Source organism: Salvelinus alpinus, chromosome 11 (assembly GCF_045679555.1).
Source record: "Salvelinus alpinus chromosome 11, SLU_Salpinus.1, whole genome shotgun sequence".
Taxonomy (NCBI): Eukaryota; Metazoa; Chordata; class Actinopteri; order Salmoniformes; family Salmonidae; genus Salvelinus; species Salvelinus alpinus.
In genome coordinates this window covers 39,480,088-39,501,402 of record NC_092096.1, presented here as the reverse complement: position 1 = coordinate 39,501,402, position 21,315 = coordinate 39,480,088, and the positions used below count along the sequence as shown (strand labels likewise).

At 43.6% G+C, this 21,315-nt stretch overlaps 1 protein-coding gene across 1 annotated transcript in view; it reads left to right on the top strand.

Annotated features, from left to right (window-relative positions):
* The window catches only part of LOC139534124 (copine-8-like), a 124,730-nt gene that overhangs the window by 92,748 nt on the left and 10,667 nt on the right, over positions 1–21,315 (top strand). The window contains exons 11-16 of the mRNA XM_071332915.1: positions 1,169–1,244; positions 5,499–5,552; positions 5,665–5,726; positions 18,551–18,597; positions 19,472–19,653; positions 20,481–20,608. Coding sequence (XP_071189016.1) covers positions 1,169–1,244; positions 5,499–5,552; positions 5,665–5,726; positions 18,551–18,597; positions 19,472–19,653; positions 20,481–20,608 — 549 coding nt within the window. The remainder of the gene's footprint in view (positions 1–1,168; positions 1,245–5,498; positions 5,553–5,664; positions 5,727–18,550; positions 18,598–19,471; positions 19,654–20,480; positions 20,609–21,315) is intronic.

Here is a 21,315-nt window from a genome sequence, read left to right as displayed (position 1 = left end):
AGTATAACAATGTTCAAAGTTTACCCCAGAATCCAACACACTTAATAACTGGTTGTGTCACCTTTAGCTGCTCAGTCGATGTGGAGGATTTTGTCATCCAAAAAGTTACTTTTGAATCATCTGTCCGTAGAACATTCTTCCAAGAATCTTGCTGATCCTCCAGGTGCTTTTTGGCAAACTTGAGTAAACTTTTTGGACGACACGGGTCCCATTATGCCTGGCGAAAACCAAACACTGCATTTCACTGTAAGAACCTTTTACCAATGGTCTAGCATGGTGGTGGTAGTGTGATGGTTTGGAGATTCTTTGCTGCCTCAGGACCTGGACGACTCGCCTTAATAGAAGGAACCATGTATTCTGCTCTGTATCAGAGAATTCTACAGGAGAATGTCGGTCCATCTGTCTGTGAGCTGAAGCGCAGCTCGGTCATGCAGCAAGACAATGATCCAAAACACACAATCAAGTCTACATGAAAATGGCTAAAACGTTTTGGAATGGCCGAGTCAAAGTCCAGACCTAATCCCAATTGAGATGTTGTGACAGGACTTGAAATGAGCAGTTCATGCTTGAAAACCCACATATGTCCCTGAGTTGAATTAGTTCTGCATGCAAAAGTGGGCCAAAATTCCTCCACAGCGATGTGAGAGACTGATCAACAACTACAGGAAGCATTTGGTTGCAATCACTGCATCTAAAGGTGGCACAACCAGTTATTGAGTGTAAAGGGGCAATTACTTATTCACACAGGGGAATTGAGTGTTGCATAACTTTGTTTATTGTAAACTCAGGTTCCCTTTATCTAATATAAGGTTTTCGTTGAAGATCTGATAACATTCAGTATCAAAAATAGAGAAAATCAGAAAGGGGGCAAATACTTTTTCCCACCCTCAAGTGGCTGCATGAAAAACACAAGTGAAATCTCTACTTACTCACTCTCAAATAATTATTAAATGTCTATCTATCTCACTCTTTATTGCTTTAACATTTCATTAATAATAACTTATCTCAACCGATCACATTCCATCCACTAGACTATTATAATACTTTGCAATACACTTCTTCATAGGCACGTCGATCAGGCTTCTGCCACTAACAGTGGTGCTTTGTGGGTTGTGTATTTGAAATAGTATGATTTTACTAATGATTGTTTTGTGCGTTGTGTCCTTAGCCATGACTTCATAGGAGAGTTCAGTACCAGCTACAGAGAGCTATCCAGAGGCCAGTCCCAGTTCAATGTGTATGAGGTAAGTGTGTGTGTGTGTGTGTTTGCGTCATGTTTACGTATGTATGTGTACTTGGTGGAATGCAATATTATGTATCTGTATACTTTTAACGTCACTCACCCACACAGAAGCACATTTAGTAAATCTCCTCTGGAGCGATTCTTTATGGCATTTCTCCTGGAATTTCATTCACGAAGTTGGACGTAAAGTGAGGGAGTTTTGATGGATGGCCAGCCTCCACACTCCGTCTCTTAAGATAGAGCTGAACAGTTGTTCATTAAAAACAATATTCTGAGTGGGAAGCACACAGGGGGACCCTTATTTTAAGCAGCTGGTGTTTGTCTAATGAGAGAAAGAAGACACACAGCCACACCGTGATTGTGTGCTGTCATCCAGGATTCTGGCACTGGGACATGAGAATCTATCATAATTTCCCAAGTCACAGCTCTTGGCTTCCACCCATATTATCTGGTTTGTTTTTTTCCTCCACAGTAAATTGTACAATTTAGGAGAGGAGGTTCTACATCACTACTGTGTGTGTGTGTGTGTGTGTGTGTGTGTGTGTGTGTGTGTGTGTGTGTGTGTGTGTGTGTGTGTGTGTGTGTGTGTGTGTGTGTGTGTGTGTGTGTGTGTGTGTGTGTGTGTGTGTGTGTGTGTGTGTGTGTGTGTGTGTGTGTGTGTGTGTGTGTGTGTGTGTGTGTGTGTGTGTGTGTGTGTGTGTGTGTGCGCGCGCGCGCGTGTGCCTTCCCTTAACCAATCGTCCATTTGTTAACAGTAAGCACCCAATGCCCAGCATCAAATGTATTGGTCACATACACATGGTTAGCAGATATTAATGCAAGTGTAGCGAAATGCTTGTGCTTCTAGTTCCGACCATGCAGTAATATCTAACAAGTAATATAACCTAACAGTTTCACAACAACTACCTTATACACACAAGTGTAAAGGAATGAATACGAATATGTACATAAAAATATATGAATGAGTGATGCCCAAACGGCATAGGCAAGATGCAGTAGATGGTATAGAGGACAGTATATACGTATGAGATGAGTAATGTAGGGTATGTAAGCATTATACAAAGTGGCTAGTGGTAAATTGATTACATACATTTTTCCATTATTAAAGTGGCTAGAGTTGAGTCAGTATGTTGGCAACAGCCTTAGAATAGAAGCTGTTTTTCAGTCTCTCGGTCCCCGCTTTGATGCACCTGTACTGACCTCGCCTTCTGGATGATAGCGGGGTGAACAGGCAGTGGCTCGGGTGGTTGTTGTCCTTGATGATCTTTTTGGCCTTCCTGTGACATCGGGTGGTGTAGGTGTCCTGGAGGGCAGGTAGTTTGCACCCGGTGATGCGTTGTGCAGACCTCACTACCCTCTGGAGAGCCTTACGGTTATGGGCGGAGCAGTTGCCGTACCAGGCGGTGATACAGCCCGACAGGATGCTCTCGATTGTGCATCTGTAAAAGTTTGAGTGTTTTTGGTGACAAGCCAAATTTCTTCAGCCTCCTGAGGTTGAAGAGGCGCTGCTGCGCCTTCTTCACCACGCTGTCTGTGTGGGTGGACCATTTCAGTTTGTCCGTGATGTGTACGCTGAGGAACTTAAAACATTCCACCCTCTCCACTGCTGTCCCGTCAATGTAGATAGGGGGCTGCTCCCTCTGCTGTTTCCTGAAGTCCACGATCATCTCCTTTGTTTTGTTGACATTGAGTGTGAGGTTATTTTCCTGACACCACACTCCGAGGGCCCTCACCTCCTCCCTATAGGCCGTCTCGTCATTGTTGGTAATCAAGCCTACCACTGTAGTGTCGTCTGCAAACTTGATGATTGAGTTGGAGGCGTGCATGGCCACGCAGTCGTGGGTGAACAGGGAGTACAGAAGAGGGCTGAGAACGCACCCTTGTGGGGACCCAGTGTTGAGGATCAGCGGGGTGGAGATGTTGTTACCTACCCTCACCACCTGGGGGCGGCCCGTCAGGAATTCCAGGACCCAGTTGCACAGGGCGGGGTCGAGACCCAGGGTCTCGAGCTTAATGACGAGTTTGGAGGGTACTATGGTGTTAAATGCTGAGCTGTAATCGATGAACAGCATTCTTACATAGGTATTCCTCTTGTCCAGATGGGTTAGGGCAGTGTGCCGTGTGATGGCGATTGCGTCGTCTGTGGACCTATTGGGTCGGTAAGCAAATTGGAGTGGGTCTAGGGTGTCAGGTAGGGTGGAGATGATATGGTCCTTGACTAGTCTCTCAAAGCACTTCATGATGACGGAAGTGAGTGCTACAGGGCGGTAGTCATTTAGCTCAGTTACCTTAGCTTTCTTGGGAACAGGAACAATGGTGGCCCCCTTGAAGCATGTGGGAACAGCAGACTGGGATAAGGATGGATTGAATATGTCTGTAAACACATCAGCCAGCTGGTCTGCGCATGCTCTGAGGACGTGGCCGGGGATGCCGTCTGGGCCTGCAGCCTTGCGAGGGTTAACACGTTTAAATGTTTTACTCACCTCGGCTACAGTGAAGGAGAGCCCGCAGGTTTTGGTAGCGGGCCGTGTCAGTGACACTGTATTGTCCTTAAAGCGAGCAAAAGAGTTGTTTTGTCTGTCTGGGAGCAAGACATCGTGGTCTGCGACGGGGCTGGTTTTTCTTTTGTAGTCCGTGATCGACTGTAGAACTTGCCACATACCTCTTGTGTCTGAGCCGTTGAATTGCGACTCCACTTTGTCTCTATACTGACGCTTAGCTTGATTAGCTTGATTAGCTTGATTGCCTTGCGGAAGGAATAGCTACACTGTTTGTATTCGGTCATGTTTCCGGTCACCTTGCCCTGATTAAAAGCAGTGGTTCGCGCTTTCAGTTTAGCGCGAATACTGCCATCAATCCACGGTTTCTGGTTGGGGAATGTTTTAATAGACGCTGTGGGTACAACATCACCGATGCACTTGCTAATAAACTCGCTCCGATTAGTCGGACCAGCGTTGAACAGACCTGAGCGCGGGAGCTTCCTGTTTTAGTTTCTGTCTATAGGCTGGGAGCAACAAAATGGAGTCATGGTCAGCTTTTCCAAAGAGAGGGCGGGGGAGGGCCTTATATGCGTCGCAGAAGTTAGAATAACAATAGTCTAGGGTTTTGCCAGCCCTGGTAGCACAATCGATATGCTGATAGAATTTGGGGAGCTTTGTTTTCAGATTAGCCTTGTTAAAATCCCCAGCTACAATAAATGCAGCCTCAGGATATGTGGTTTCCAGTTTTCATAGAGTCGAATGAAGTTCTTTCAGGGCCGTTGATGTGTCTGCTTGGTTGGGAATATACACGACTGTGATTATGATCGAAGAGAATTCTCTTGGTAGATAATGCGGTCGGCATTTGATTGTGAGGAATTCTAAGTCAGGTGATCAAAAGGACTTGAGTTCCTGTATGTTGTTATGATCACACCACGTCTCGTTAATCATAAGGCATACACACCCGCCCTTCTTCTTACCAGTGAGATGCTTGTTTCTGTCGGCGCGATGCGTGAAGAAACCAGGTGGCTGTACCGACTCCGATAGCGTGTCTTGAGTGAGCCATGTTTCCGTGAAACAAAGAACGTTACAGTCTCTGATGTCTCTGGAATGCTACCCTTGCATGGGGCCCGATCCCTGTTGTACACATTGCCCCTTCACACAAACAAACACAAACACTGCTTATGGTTGTCCATCGTGCCCGATGATCACCATCTTCTCTTTTACTTGTGAAATACGCCGCTTGTGAGCAGCTTCTGTCTCCCTGGTCCTCTCTGTCTATCTGTTGACTTGATGTGACATCTACTCTTGCCAGAGCAGTTACTGAACACAACACAAGGGAAACTAACTGTTACTGTGTGTGTGTGTCTGTGTTATGTGTGTGTGCGTGCGAGTGTGTGGATGTATTTTTTATTTAAAAAAATACATATACATTTTATTTTACAAGCCAGATGCAATAAAACAGCTAGCATCACCTTTAAAAGGCAAATGTGCCCTTCCTTACTTATTCCCTCCAATCTCCACCAAGGATGCAGAGGGTTAGAAATCCATTGTAAATTGGGCTGCTTCCCAAATAACACCCTCTTCCCTTATAGTGCACACTATGGGCCCAGGTCAAAAGTAGTGCGCTACTAAGGCAATGGTTTAATTTAACACCTTGAAGCTCAGATTAAAATATATATATATATATATATATATATAAGAGAGAGAGAGAGAGAGAGAATAATTGTGTTATAATCAGACTCCATGTTTGAATGAGGCTGCTGTTCTCTCAACAGGTTATAAATCCGAAGAAGAAAGGAAAAAAGAAAAAATACCTAAACTCTGGAACGGTAAGCCACAACGGACACTGTCCATCCGTTCTTTTTATGTTGATTTGAGCTTGGTTTAGTCATTGTCTTTATTGTAAAGCCCGTTCCATCCTTGTATCAATATTGTCTCCAGGTAACTCTGCTCTCATTCCTGGTGGATATAGAAGTCACCTTCCTCGACTACATCAAAGGAGGGTGAGTGACACTGCCTTCTCTCTCTACAGTGTGAATGCAGAGACGGAGTGAAAGAACCTCTCACTCCTGCATTCCCTCGTTTATTCATATAGAAAAGAGAAAGAAAGACAGAGAAGTCGAGAGAAAAGAGAGAGATTGACAGGTGTGCAGATGTGGAGTCCGGTGGAGGGGGACGTGAGGAGAGTGAACTGTATGTGTGTTCATTCCGGCCCTCTAGTCCATGGCTGAATGGGTGATGGTGGCTGAGTGTGTGCAGTGGTGCGTAGCAGAACGCTCGCCCACACACACTTCCTGACTTTCATAAGACTCACAGCGGAAGGCTAGTCAGGCTTGCACTCCAGAGCATGGGTCGAACGGTTAAACAGGAAGAGAGGGAAAGGTTTAGAGAGACCGAGATGGAGAGAGTCAGAAAATCAGAGAGACAGAAAGAGAGGGAGAGAAAGTGAGAGAGGTCTGTGATGAAATGAGAGACACAGAATGGCCATTTTGAAAGCAGCACTACAGTCCTCTTATGGCCTGTTCTTGACAACACTTCTCATCTAAAGGTCATGGATCATGTGTGGTATTGTACAACAAGGGTAGGTAGGGTAGCAGAATAACATGTGGTGCACTGACCCTTACACAGTCGGAGCTCTCTCAGTATTTCGATGAGCATTTACATTGTCAATGGCAGTCAGAGGAGGAGAGGGGAGCTTTTTTCAATCAAGCACAACATCTCATTGATATTGAGCTCTTTCCTCTCGGCATGTAGTCAGTCCTATACAGTCTGACATGTAGGAAGTTGGTCCTGTTTTGAGCTGTCGCCTGAGGGTGAGCTGAGGGGTAATCATCACTGACACTGACCCTCCTGTGTAGTTTAGGAAGTGTAGTCATGTGCTGGTTACTGTTGTGAATGTGTTCTCAGTCAACATCAATTTTAAAATACATGTTAATGAATATATAAATAACTAGGGCCGGGACAATACCAGTATCACGATACTTGTTAGTGTGGTGGCAAGGAAACAAAATATGAAGCAAATTTGACTTCTTTAGGAAAACGGCCCTAATGTTAGAAACAAACATCATAATGTTGTCACCCAGAGTCCTATTTATTTATTTTCCAACATATAGCACACAATATTTGGCAAACAGGAGGTTTTTAAAGGACCAAAGAGTTTGGTCTGCTTCGTGTAAAAAATGTTGCCATGGGAAAAGTATTGCAATACTGGTAAATTGTCCAAGGCCCTATAAATAACAGTGAATGTCTTCACAGCCCCAGTCAATGAGACAGCTGATGTATCTACATGTATGTAGAGGTGAATGTCTCTCCTCCCATCATATATGAGTAATACAGGACAAGCCAGAGGCTGAGGTCACTGACCTTTCCATGTGAGATCTACATTTACTTCCTCTACCAATCAATAAGGTATCGGCAGAATACCAAAGAATATGTGGATAATAGATGGATATACTGAACAAAAATATAAATGCAACATGCAACAATTTCAAAGATGTTTCTGAGTTACAGTTCATATAAGGAAACCAACCAATTAAAATAAATTCATTAAGCCCTAATCTATGGATTTCACATGACTGGTCCTGGGAGGGTATAGATCCACCCACTTGACAGCCAGGCCCACACACACACACAACCACTGCGGTGTGAGGCTGGTTGGACGTACTGCCAAATTCTCTAAAACAATGTTGGAGGTGGCTTATGGTAGAGAATTTAACATTAAATGATCTGGAAACAGTTCTGGTGGACATTCCTGCAGTGTCAATTGCACGTTCCCTCAAAACTTGAGACATCTGTGGCATTTTATTGTCCCCAGCACAAGGTGCACCTGTGTAATGATCATGCTGTTTAATCAACTTATTGATATGCCACACCTGTCAGGTGGATGGATTATCTTGACGTAAATGCTCACTAATTTGAGAGAAATAAGATTTTTATGTGTGCTGAAAATGTCAGGGCTCATTTATTTCAGCTCATGAAACATGAGCACTTTACATGTTGTGTTTATATTTTTGTTCAGTGTAAGTGACTGATTTGGTCTTATGTAGCAAAATTTGAAATTGTGTTTTTTACATTCAATAAAAGTAGAGACTCAGAGCTAGAAAATGATATACCATGCACTACAATGGAGTGATTTGAAAGTTGATAAACCCCACTTCTGATTTGAAAGTTGATAAACCCCAATTTTGAGGAAATGGCCCTTTTCTTTGTCTACACCCATTTAGCATAATTCACTACCTCTTAAGTCTTAGCCCCACCCATCTCTTTAAGGATTCACATGTGAGACCATGTGCTAAACAGAGATGGTAAGGTAGTGTAGTAAACAACCAAAGTGGTGAAAGTAGTAGCCTGCAATAAGGAAAAACTCCAGGTAAAAATACACTTGATCTAGTCCTTGGCCTATATCCTAATCTGACTTTGGTACAGGGCGTGTTGTTCGTCACATTACCATCTGTGGTAAACACACACTATATAAAATACAAGTTTGTCACATGCACATGATACAGAAGGTGTAAACAGTACATCTACAATGCATATGGAAAGTATTCAGACCCCTTGACTTTTTCCACATTTTGTTACTTTACAGCCTTATTCTAAAATTGAATTTAAAAAAAAAAAAACGATTTCCCTCATCAATCTACACACAATACCCCTTAATGACAAAGCAAAAATGCATTATTAGAAATGTTTGCAAATTTATAAAAATAAAAATAAAATATCACATTTACGTAAGTATTCAGACCCTTTACTCAGTACTTTGTTGAAGCACCTTTGGCAGTGATTACATCCTTGAGTCTTCCTGGGTATGATGCTACAAGCTTGGCACAACAGTATTTGGGGAGTTTCTCCCATTCTTCTTTGCAGATCCTTTCAAGCGCTGTCAGGTTCAGTGGCGATTTTAGCATGTAAATCTTGGTGGGGCAAACTCCCCAATTTTTTTTTAGATGCATGCCAGCAAAGCCACAACACAACACTAAACAATATATTACTTGCACTATAATGGTGACAAACGGTGCCCACAAACTGTTAGGGCCTACATAAAGCTGTCCCAACAGCAGAGCTTTCTTTTCAGCACCATGGAGTGAATCCTTACCACCGCTACAACTGGCTATCAGAGGAGCCTTGTCTGGCAGCGAGTCTTTCAGCCTCGTTTACTGCCTTTTTAAAAAACATAGCTGATATGGCTGACTTGTTTAAACAAATGTGGTTTCTACTGACAATTGAGATGTAGACACTATGGCATAAGGGAATGATGTGCGGATAAGAGCCATTCCGTAATTTCGATATTAATGAGTGAGCTAAGACGGACATAGTCAATATTACTGTGTTCAGCACTTTTGACATGTACAGCGACAGAATGCAGAACATGGGCTGCTCTTACAGTATTTCCCTGTACACCAAGTCAGAACTGTAGGATAAATAAAAGGCCATATAAGCAGACAATGAAACCTCTTACAATATTATATGATGACAATTCTCAAAAACAGGTTATAGGCTACACATGCGCCACCGAGTCAGAACAGTAACGTAGGCGAAATTAAGAGGTAAAAATTGACCAAATTATTTGGGTGAGGCACATGGGCTACTAACAGCTTACCACACAACATACAGTTGAAGTCGGAAGTTTACATACACTTAGGTTGGAGTCATTAACTTGTTTTTCAACCACTCCACAAATTTCTTGTTAACAAACTGTACTTTTTGCAAGTTGGTTAGGACATCTACTTTGTGCAACACTAAGTTGACTATGCCTTGGAAAATTCCAGAAAACGATGTCATGGTTTTAGAAGCTTCTGATAGGCTAATTGACATAATTTGAGTCAATTGGAGGTGTACCTGTGGATGTATTTCAAGGCCTACCTTCAAACTCAGTGCCTCTTTGCTTGACATCATGGGAAAATCAATAGAAATCAGCCAATATCTCAGAAAAAAATGGTTGACCTCCACAAGTCTGGTTCATCCTTGGGAGCAATTTCCAAAAGCCTGAAGGTACCACGTTCATCTGTACAAACAATAGTACGGAAGTATAAACACCATGGGACCATGCAGCCGTCATACCGCTCAGGAAGGAGCCGCATTCTGTCTCCTAGAGATGAATGTACTTTGGTGCGAAAAGTGCAACTCAATCCCAGAACAACAGCAAAGGACCTTGTGAAGATGCTGGAGGAAACGGGTACAAAAGTATCTATATCCACAGTAAAACGAGTCCTATATCAACGTAACCTGAAAGGCCACTCAGCAAGGAAGAAACCACTTCTTTAAAACCGCCATAAAAAAGACAGACTACGGTTTGCAACTGCGCAAGGCGACAAAGATCGTACTTTTTGGAGAAATGTCCTCTGGTCTGATGTAACAAAAATAGAACTGTTTGGCAGTAATGACCATTGTTATGTTTGGAGGAAAAAGGGGGAGGCCTGCAAGCTGAAGACACCATCCCAACCGTGAAGCACAGGGGTGGTAGCATCATGTTGTGGGGGTGCTATGCTGCAGGAGGGAATGGTGCACTTCACAAAATAGATAGCATCATGAAGATGGAAAATTATGTGGATATATTGAAGCAACATCTCAAGACATCAGTCAGAAAGTTGAAGCTTGGTTGCAAATGTGTCTTCCAAATAGACAATGACCCCAAGCATATTTCCAAAGTTGTGGCAAAATGGCTTAAGGACAACAAAGTCAAGGTATTGGAATGGCCATCACAAAGCCTTGACCTCAATCCCATAGAGAATTTGTGGGCAGAACTGCAAAAGTGTGTGTGAGCAAGGAGGACTATAATCCTGATTATTACACCAGCTCTGTCAGGAGGAATGGGCCAAAATTCACCCAACTTGTTGAGGGAAGCTTGTGGAAGTCTACCCAAAGCGTTTGACCCTTGTTCAACAATTTAAAGGCAATGCTACCAAATACAAATTAAGTGTATGTAAACTTCTGACCCACTGGGAATATGATTAAATAAATCATTCTCTCTACTATTATTCAGACATTTCACGTTCTTAAAATAAAGTGGTGATCCTAACTGACGTAAAATAGGGTATTTTTACTAGGGTTAAATGTCAGGAATTGTGTAAAACTGAGTTTAATTGTATTTGGCTAAGGTGAATGTAAACTTCCGACTTCAACTGTACATGTCTTTACTATAAAACCCATTTAAAAAACACACAGGAGGTCCCATTAAAAAAAAGAGACTCCTCGAATGTTACAGTATAACTCGCACTCTGTAGGGCACTTTCAAGTGAATTTACTGCTGTATGCTAATACATGTTCTGGACACGCCACTGCAAAGCACCACCTGGAGTTTGATAAACGGCATTGGTGCTATCACGAAATCTATTTCTCCGAGAAATTGTATTACTATAAAATAATATCCACATAATTTTGTTGCATAGAATATACAGTAGCTCAGTATTTGTATGATTTATTTTATACAGTATTTTTTGCTCATCTTTATCAAGGGTGCCAGTAATTATGCACCTGATTGTATGTAACACAATGGCCGTTGTCCACAGTGATATGGACGTGTGACCATCACTGAATTGATCCTGTGGATGCATGTAATATGGACTGTATGTACACTGAGTGTACAAAACATTAAGAACACCTGCTCTTTCCAAGATGTAGACTGTCCAGGTGAATCCAGGTCAAAGCTATGATCCCCTATTGATGTCACTTGTTCTATCCACTTCAGTCAGTGTACTGTAGATGAAGGGGAGGAAATAGGTTAAAGAAGGATGTTTAAACCTTGAGACAATTGAAACATGGATTGTGTACGTGTGCCATTCAGAGGGTGAATGGGCAAGACAAAATATTTAAGTGCCTTTCAACTGGGTATGGTCGTAGGTGCCAGGCGCACCGGTTTGTTTCAAGAACTGCAAAGCTGCTGGGGTTTTCACTCTCAACGGTTTCCCGTGTGTACCAAGAATGGTCCACCTCCCAAAGGACATCCAGCCATCTTGACACAACTGTGGGAAGTTCCAGTGGAGCGCTTCCGACATCTTGTAGTCCATGGAGGAGGGGGGGCAACTCAATATTAAGAAGGTGTTGTTAATGTTTGTACACTCAGTGTATATTGATGTGGTTTAATGTGTATGAGTGCGATGGAGGTTAACAGTGTAACTGGAGACAAGTGTGTAGGAGACAGGAGTTTACTTTTTTACTCTGCTTATGTAAAATGCATACACAAAACGAGGTCCTTCTGAATGTTGTAGAATAAAAAGCACTTTCCTAACTCCCAACATTTTATGTTTTTTTGACAGAGTGGGCCAAGTGGTGTACCCTGACGTTTGTGTGACTAAATGAAGTGGAAAGCGATGTTTTTGCTGTTTGAAGCCTAAATGGATGATAATGGACTATAGTGCTCATGTTTCATAATAACTGCTCCATGCTGAGCTCTTCTCACACAGCCTCCTCATACCCCCTCGTGTCTCTTCATCTGTTTGGCTTGTTTGATAAGAAATAGCATGTTACTTTAATAGGTATAATCTACACTGAACAAAAACATAAACGCAACATGTAAAGTGTTGGTCCCATGTTTCATGAGCTGAAATCAAGATCCCAGAAATGTTCCAAATCCCTGTTAGTGAGCATTTCTCCTTTGCCAAGATAATCCATCCACCTGACAGGTGTGGCATATCAAGAAGCTGATTAAACAGCATGATCATTACACAGGTGCACCTTGTGCTGGGGGCAATAAAGGCCACTTTGAAATATGCAGTTTTGTCACAACACAATGCCACAGATGTCTCAAGTTTTGAGGGAGCATGCAATTGTTATACTGACTGCAGGACTGCCCACCAGAGCTGTTGCCAGAGAATTTAATGTTAATTTCTCTACCATATGCCACCTCCAACGTTGTTTCAGAGTATTTTACAGTATGTACAACCGGCCTCACAACCTGAGATCACGCGTATGTCATCGTTTGCTGATGTCAACGTTGTGAACAGAGTGCCCCATGGTGGCGGGGGGGGGGGGGTGTTATGGGCAGGCATAAGCTACGGAAAAACGAACATAATTGCATTTTTCCGATGGCAATTTGAATGCACAGAGATACCGTGATGAGATCCTGAGGCCCATTGTGCCATTCATCCACCGCCATCACCTCATGTTTCAGCATGATTACGCACGTCCCCATGCCGTAATTATCTGTACACAATTCCTGGAAGCTAGGGCCTCCCGAGTGGCGCAGCGGAGTGCTAGAGGTGTTACTACAGACACAGGTTCATTCCCAGGCTGTGCCACAACCGACCGTGGCCGGGAGTCCCATAGGAAGGCGCACAATTGGCCCAGCGTAGTCCGGGTTAGGGGAGGGTTGGCCAGTGTGGCTTTTACTTGGCTCATCGCGCTCTAGTGACTCCTTGTGGCGATCCAGGTGTCTGCGGGCTGACTCCGGTCGCCAGTTGAACGGTGTTTCCTCCGACACATTGGTGCGGCTGGCTTCCAGGTTAAGCTGGCGGTTGTTAAGGAGTGCGGTTAGGTGGGGCATGTTTCAGAGAACGTTTGATTCCACCTTCGCCTCTCCCGAGCCCGTTAGTTAGTTGCAGTGATGAGACAAGATTGAAAAAAGTTCAAATTTCTGGAAGCTGAAAATGTCCCAGTTCTTCCATGGCCTGAATACTCACCAGATATGTCACCCATTGAGCATGTTTGGGATGCTCTGGATCGACGTGAATGACAGCGTGTTCCAGTTCCCGCCAATATCCAGCAACTTTGCACAGCCATTGAAGAGGAGTGGGACAACATTCAACAGGCCACAATCAACAGCCTGATCAACTCTATGCAAAGGATATGTGTCGCGCTGCATTAGGCAAATGGTGGTCACACCAGATACTGACTGGTTTTCTGATCCACGTCCTCACCTTTTTTTTAAGGCATTTGTCACCAACAGATGCATATCTGGATTCCCAGTCATGTGAAATCTATAGATTAGGTCCTAATGAATTTATTTCAATTGACTGATTTCCTTATATGAACTGTAACTAAGTAAAATCTTTGAAATTGTAGCATTTATATTTTTGTTCAATATATAATCCCTTTTTATTTTCTTCTCTTCTTTCTTGTCTCTCCTCTCCACAGCATTTAGATTTTGATTGACACCTGTATGGAGATTCGCCTCATTAGCCAAGAGCGTATTGAAGCCCTCACCCTGACAGGTTCTGAGTGAGAGCAGCCATTGTTAGTGACTCACTCCAATCTGCTCATTTTCATTAGCTCAGAAGCCCTTGGAAGTGAATGGGAATGCACCACAACTATTAGCATTGGAATTAGCATAGAGAATGGATGGGTAGTGTGTTGTAAATCCCCTATCTCTTATCCAGCAGCACACAGCTGTTATGTGTGTGCATGTGTGCGTGGGATTGGGACCCTCATTCAGTGTTAATGTATCAACACCAGTTATTGTATACAAAGGGATGAACACGGTCCATTTGAAACAGAATTAATCCAACCTTCTGTTCTGCTTGTGCGGCTTTCAAGTTGTATTAAGCGTGCGTCAATGCTCCCTTAGTGGTTGCTGGGGTTACGTTATGTAGGCAGCATGTAAACAATCAGTCTTCTTCTTCTCCTCCTTCTATCCTTCTTCTCTAAACTTCCACAGTATCACCACCACTGCACAGTACCATGGTTTGTCATACATTGTCAGAGCCTTGTCCAGTTGAAGCACCCAGGGCTTTAACAATAACACTAGGAATGGATTGCTCTCTGAGTCCCAGCTGTTTAATAGGCATTTCCCATCATATATCTCCCCTCCTTTCTCATTAACCCAGCCCACCTCTCTCTGTGTCGCTCTTTCTCCCTCGCTCTCTGTCACGATCGTTATAAGGAGTGGACCACGATGCAGCGTGGTATGTTTCCATCCTTTTATTTGGAAGAGAAACTTAAAGAACATAAACAATAACGCGAATAAACAAAACGTGACGCTCAGCGTAGTGGTCGCAGGCAACTATACTTAGACAAGATCCCACAAAGCACAATGGGGAAATGGCTACCTAAATATGATCCCCAATCAGAGACAACGATAAACAGCTGCCTCTGATTGGGAACCACACCAGGCCAACATAGACATACAATTCCCCTAGATAACCCACCCTTAATCACACCCCGACCTAACCAACATAGAGAATAAACAGCTCTCTATGGTCAGGGCGTGACACTCTCTCTCTCTCTATCTCTCCACTCCAGTAACAAAAGGAGGATGCTTCTCTGCTCACCCTAATCTTCTCTACTTACACTGCCATTATATTCATCAGCTCATCTCTCCAGACAAGTTTCTTTCTTTCCCAGGTGTTTTTATTTTTCTGTGAATTGGTCATCAGCTGGCTTTGTGACACACAGACGGGGTAGTTTTCTCTTCTTGCACGGAGGCAAACGGAAGCAAATTAAAGGAGCGCTGTCGAGAAAGGTACTGCACTGATCGCCCCTGGGTGATACTATCGTATAGGAGACATAAACATGAGTCGGGGTGTGTGCGCGCCTCATCCCCTGCACTCTGATAGCTTCAATATGGCTCACACTCCTCCACTCTTTTTATTTTTTTAACCTTTATTTAACCAGGGAAGACTTTGGGATTGACATGTTTTTCTCAAGTGAGCCCATGTAGTCGCTCTATAGACTGCCTCGTCACTTACGGTTGGGGAGATGGAGTCCTAATTTATGCATGAAACAATCAAGTGGGGTCAGATGAGGATTTTAATTAGCCACAGGACCAGTACGAATTACTCCTACAGGGTTTCCCATGTCCGCTGGCAGGGGCAGATGGATGCCACTAATACAATAACACTCCTACAGTAGTGCTATTTACTTATTATGAATCACTACCCATAGACAAGGCCGGAAGGGACAGTATGTTAGTCATAGTATGTTAGATGTTTGTTAAGCATGAGAAAATCTCTCCCTCCTCTCTCCCCCTTTCCTCCCCCCTCCCACTCCCCATCTCCTCTCTCTGCTTCTCCTCTCCTCTCTCTGATAATGATCCAGCTAATAACACAGCTAATAACACAGGCAGACATGAAATGGTTTCACAGTCACTTCCGTAGGGATTTGCTGCTTTAACGTTACTTGAGAAGAGCTGAATTTCTATCCGTTACTTTAATGTTGCTTTTAGATAACGTTTCAAGGCAAGCTTCACCTAAAAATGGACCATATTAAAAGTCAAATTCTCTCTCTCCGTATCTGTTGAAAGATTAGCTTTTCGGGTTTGAGCTAGGTTAAAGCGGCAATAAGCAGTAGAAACAATAACAAAGTGCAATCCCTGCCCCTTTTTCGGTAAAAAGCTGAGGGGTGGGGCTGGAGAAATGTAAACTGTCTCAAATTCATAGACAGATATATGGATGCATGGCCTGACCATCCATGATATCAGCTTTATTGTTTTAACCATGTTTTGAGGCTATACAGTGTTTGTTTACATTTACTTTGTTTACAAACATTGGTTTACAAACAAGCTTATATTTTGGGTACTGATGGGGGTACAACAGTTGAACTAAGCTCATGAGTTATATTCTTTAAGAACAAATGGGTACATATCATTCATTTATTAGTGAAAAAATTGATGTAGCAACTGCTGATTGCCCCTTTAAGGTCAGAACGGGCTGGCTAGTTTTCCTGGAACATGCATCGCCAGGGGCAACACCTGGAGCCAATGGGGTGATGTTTCACTCTTACCTCACTGTGCACACTCATCTGTGATTGGTGCAGAAGCTTCAGCTGACCTTTAGCGAGAGCCTTCTGCATTGTAATGGGAATAATTAGATTGTATCTCTGAGTTGTATCTCCACTGATTTACAGTCTCTGAGTTATATGGAAATGACTGAGTAATATTTCATTTCAGACTAGGATACATTTCTCTACTCTTTTTTTATTTTTCTCTCTTTATCCATCTCCTTCCCCTGTTTCTGGCTGTCCTCACACTCTGAACGAGGTGGAAACTCTGTGTGTGTGTGTGTGTGTGTGTGTGTGTGTGTGTGTGTGTGTGTGTGTGTGTGTGTGTGTGTGTGTGTGTGTGTGTGTGTGTGTGTGTGTGTGTGTGTGAGGAGAGATCCATAATTCAGGCTGGCGGGCCAGTCTGTCTGTCTCCCTCTTGGCACAGAGAGCTGGACCAGATATGACTCCAATACACCACTGTCTCACCTCCTCTTCTCCTTGAAGACTTGTCCCCATGTTCCTTTCTCTGAATATTAAACTGTCTCCTCTCCACTGACTTCTGCAGCGTACCAATGCTCTTAAATATTGAGTGGTACATCTTGGCACTGAATTATACTGAGGGAAAAAATACTTGAATTCATGTAACATGAGTTACATTACAATTCAGTGAAGTTAAAACATTATATGTTTGATGCAGGATTGTCACGTTCGTCATAGTAATCGGACCAAGGCGCAGCGTGTGTAGAGTTCCACATCTTTTAATAAACAGAAACTGAAACAAAACAACAAAAGCACAAACGAAACGCTACTGGTGTGTGCACACAGGCAACTATCTGTAGACAAGATCCCACAAACACAATCGGGAAAATGGCTACCTAAATATGATCCCCAATCAGAGACAACGATAAACAGCTGTCTCTGATTGGGAAGCATACCAGGCCAACATAAACCATTAATCACCTAGATGACCCACCCTAGTCACTATCACGCCCCAACCAACATAGAGGATAAACAGCTCTCTATGGTCAGGGCGTGACAAGGATAACCCAGTATAATGTGCACATTGACTTACACTAGCAGATGTAACTTTTTAACCCTACACAAATATTCTTTAAGAAATGCGCTCAATGGCTTCCGGGTTAAGCGAGCAATGTGTCAAGAAGCAGTGCTGCTTGGCGGGGTCGTGTTTCAGAGGACGCATGGCTCTCAACATTCGCCTCTCCCGAGTCCATATGAGAGTTGCAACGATGGGACAAGACTGTAACTACCAATTGGATATCACGAAATTGGGTTGAAAAAAAGGTATATAATAAGAAATGGGCTCAAACACATTCTTAGCATGCATGCAAAACGAAGCATAAATGAGTGATTTAACACTACATTTGTGATTTAACTCAGGGGGAATGATGCAAGCATCCCTCTACTCCCTCTGCTCCCTCCTCTCATCCTCCCTCTCTCCTCCCCTCCATCCCTAGACTCTATCTGCCCTAACATGAGGCGACAGCGCCGTACTTCAGGCATCACTCCCCACCCACCCCTTCCTCTCCCAGCAGTAGACCCAGACTGTGTGTGTCTGTGTGGACTAGAGAGTAGCGCAAAGTCCGACCAGGGCCCTATCCATCCATACCCGCCTCATGGCTCCTAGCCTGACCTGAACCACAGCCAACGCAGGCAGAGTGGCTCGGAGCTGGGGAGAGGAGAGCACAGAGCCCCTGGTCTGGTTCTCCCCCTCCCTCACAATGAGTAAACAGGCATCTTCAGGTCTGCTGCACTAACATGTGTCTGCGGGCTGTGCAGTGCACTCCACATTGCGGGTGACACGTCCAATGGTTCCTTACAGTACCTGATCTATTCAAATACAGGAGGTGGTGGAGAGGGCAAGAGGATGTGTGAGCTACGGCGCACGGCACGCACAGCACACATCAGCACTGTGTGCACTCCTCTGTTGAACCTCTTGTTTGTCTTAACTTCTTGGGATTATAAAGATTTCAATTTGATTTTGTTTCTTCAGGCACCGAGGGCAAGGAGTGGTTTCAACTTGCCTGCTTGCTTGAGCTATGATAATCAGAACATTATTGTGTTTACTAAAGTTCATTAAGCCAATGGTTTATGGTGTGTGTGTGTGTGTGTGTGTGTGTGTGTCTATGTTAGCGTGTGGTAAATTAATAATTACTCTCCTCTTGCTTTTGCCTTCCAGGACCCAGATTAATTTCACAGTGGCAATTGATTTCACCGCTTCAAACGGTGAGCAACACACACACACACTCGCACACACTCAACACTTCTCCTAATGGTCGACCAGGGCTGTTTAAATGTATGCATATGGGGTGATCTGTAATAGCCCTACTCCTTTATTGCAGGGCAGGCTAAAACCTAATGCTGTGAAAGAGATGATAGCTTAGTGGTGATAACAGGAATGAATGTGCCTCTCTTGTATATTTTAATGTGTACCTGTTATAGCAAGGCTGGAAGGAAATGACCTATCTCTTAGACTTTATGTTGACTGGGACTACCATATCTCTTAGATAACAACAGATGGTTCAATTCAAACTTAGACCCGCTGATAACTCATAAGCGTAGGGTTATTGCTTCCTTGTTTTTATTTGACGAGGTCCGATATATGATGTGCAGGAGCTGATGTTATGGATGTGTGTCCAATAGGGCCGTTAAAAGATCTAAAGTTCAATATGTCACCATACTCATAACCACTACAGCCAGTGTGCTATAAAGTGAAATTATTCTCCTGCTCATATTGGTCATGTAATTATGCATGTCACTCGTACTGTACCCACTACCCAGAGTCGTATATAGAGGGAAAGGCAGGGAAAGAGATCTAACACGGTCTCTAGTGAAATGGTGGATTATGCTGTCTAAAAGTGTCAGCCTTTTGGTTGAACTCACAACTACCTTTATGTATGGGCAAAATTCAGATAACACTGTATTCCACATATAATGCACCACTTTCTACCATAAACAGCACGGGCTAGCAGTGCACTAAATGGGGAATGGAGTTAAATTTGAGACACAGCCGTTCCTTTCTATATCTGGCTCTGTTGTTCCATTATTGTACCTTGTTATTATTCTCCCATTATTTACCATTACTGTACCTGTTTCCCAGGCAACCCAGCCCAGCCCACCTCCCTCCACTACATGAGTCCTTACCAGATGAATGCCTACGCCATGGCCCTGAAGGCTGTAGGGGAGATCATCCAGGACTACGACAGTGATAAGATGTTCCCTGCTTTGGGCTTCGGAGCCAAGCTGCCCCCTGACGGACGGGTCTCGCATGAGTTCGCCCTGGTAAGTGACCTCTAACCCCTGACCTCTAACCCCCTAAACCCCGATAAGATAATCCCTGCTCTTGGCTTCAGAGACGTTGGAAGAAAACCTGTGGATGGGTACCCCAACACCAGAGTTGTTCAGTCCTGGCTCAGTTGGTTAAATTGTGGGTTTGCTCGCTGCATGGACCACATATACTTCATGTGTTTACCGTGGTTGCAGGCTTGTTTTGTTTACATCTGGTCAAACGCTGCAGATGCACCCATCGAAGCGTAAGCAATTAGACAAGTGAAAGAGCAACAACACCCTAAGCAAACTCCACCTATCTGGCACTCCAGGCAGGCTCAAACGCTCAAAGTTTCATTGTCTACTTAGTGGCTGTATTGTAGAGGCTTAGGATGCCAAGTCCTAAAATACTACCACTGACTTCTATGACTGCCAATGGGAACAGTAACTGTCCTCTCTGTAAGGAAAAAACATTGATCACAGACAGCCCTCCCTCCCATGCCCTCCCTCCCTCCCCCTCTCTCTCCTTCCCTCTTCAGCTCTACAGAGTACTGTAAACAGTAGGATACCACTCAGACAGGAACAGCCTCCAGCATGCTCAGCAGGGATTTCCCATATCTCTGACTGGGCCTAAAGTTGTATTGATGAAAGCTGTGTATTTATCCTCCTCTCCCTCTCTTTTTTTTCTAGTTCTCCTACTTCATTCCACTGCTTCAGAATTTAATTAGAAAGATCTTACATTTTTCTTTTTAGTTTCTTCTCTTTTTTAATTTTCTTCTCCTGCTTGAATGGGATTGATGACAGATGTTTAACTACCCTCCTTCTCATTTTGTGTCTTCCAGAATGGCAACCCCCAAAACCCATACTGTGCAGGTATAGATGGAGTGATGGAGGCATATTACCAGAGCCTGAAGTCTGTCTGCCTCTACGGCCCAACCAACTTCTCTCCTGTCATCAACCATGTGGCCAGGTAAAGGGGCTATGAGGAACAAAGCTGGACTTGAAACAGCTTTAAGGTCACTTCAGTGAATTTTCGAACCAAATTGAAATTCAACTTATGATTTGAAAATTATATTACCCACAGTTTTCTATTTTGGAGTTTTTAGATTCACTCCCTGACCTGACTGAATACACATAGCAGGGTGATAAAATCAGAGGGCGACATCTGTAGATCTTCCTTCATTAAGTTTCATATCACATTCCTACCAATGCACACCTAAACCTCCCAGGCATGAGAGAGCCATATGTCTATATAGAGCCATATGTCATGATGCCTGAGTCTTGAGTAGATCAATACTAACTAAGATGGCCTGAACGTGTGTATCGATCCACTGTCCTCTGTGTTCCAATGAGAGCCATTCGCCACGCAGGCTGTATGTTGTGATTGAGTCATTTCCCTGGGAGCAGGAAGGACAACAGAGGAAGTCTGCAGACTAACAGAGAGCTAACAAAGATGGATCAACTTGTATAAGTGCAAGTAGATGTTTCAGTACATAACTCACAGAGTATTATACTGAGAATGAGTTGGTGACAGTGTTTCGGCCACACGGTCAGACTAACGGACACTTAACTGAGATTCTTCAATTCTTAAGTGTGACTATGCTTCTCAGGGCATGCATAGCTCACAGAGATAATTTCACAAATAATCAGTGTAACAACATTCCACTGTAGAACTTT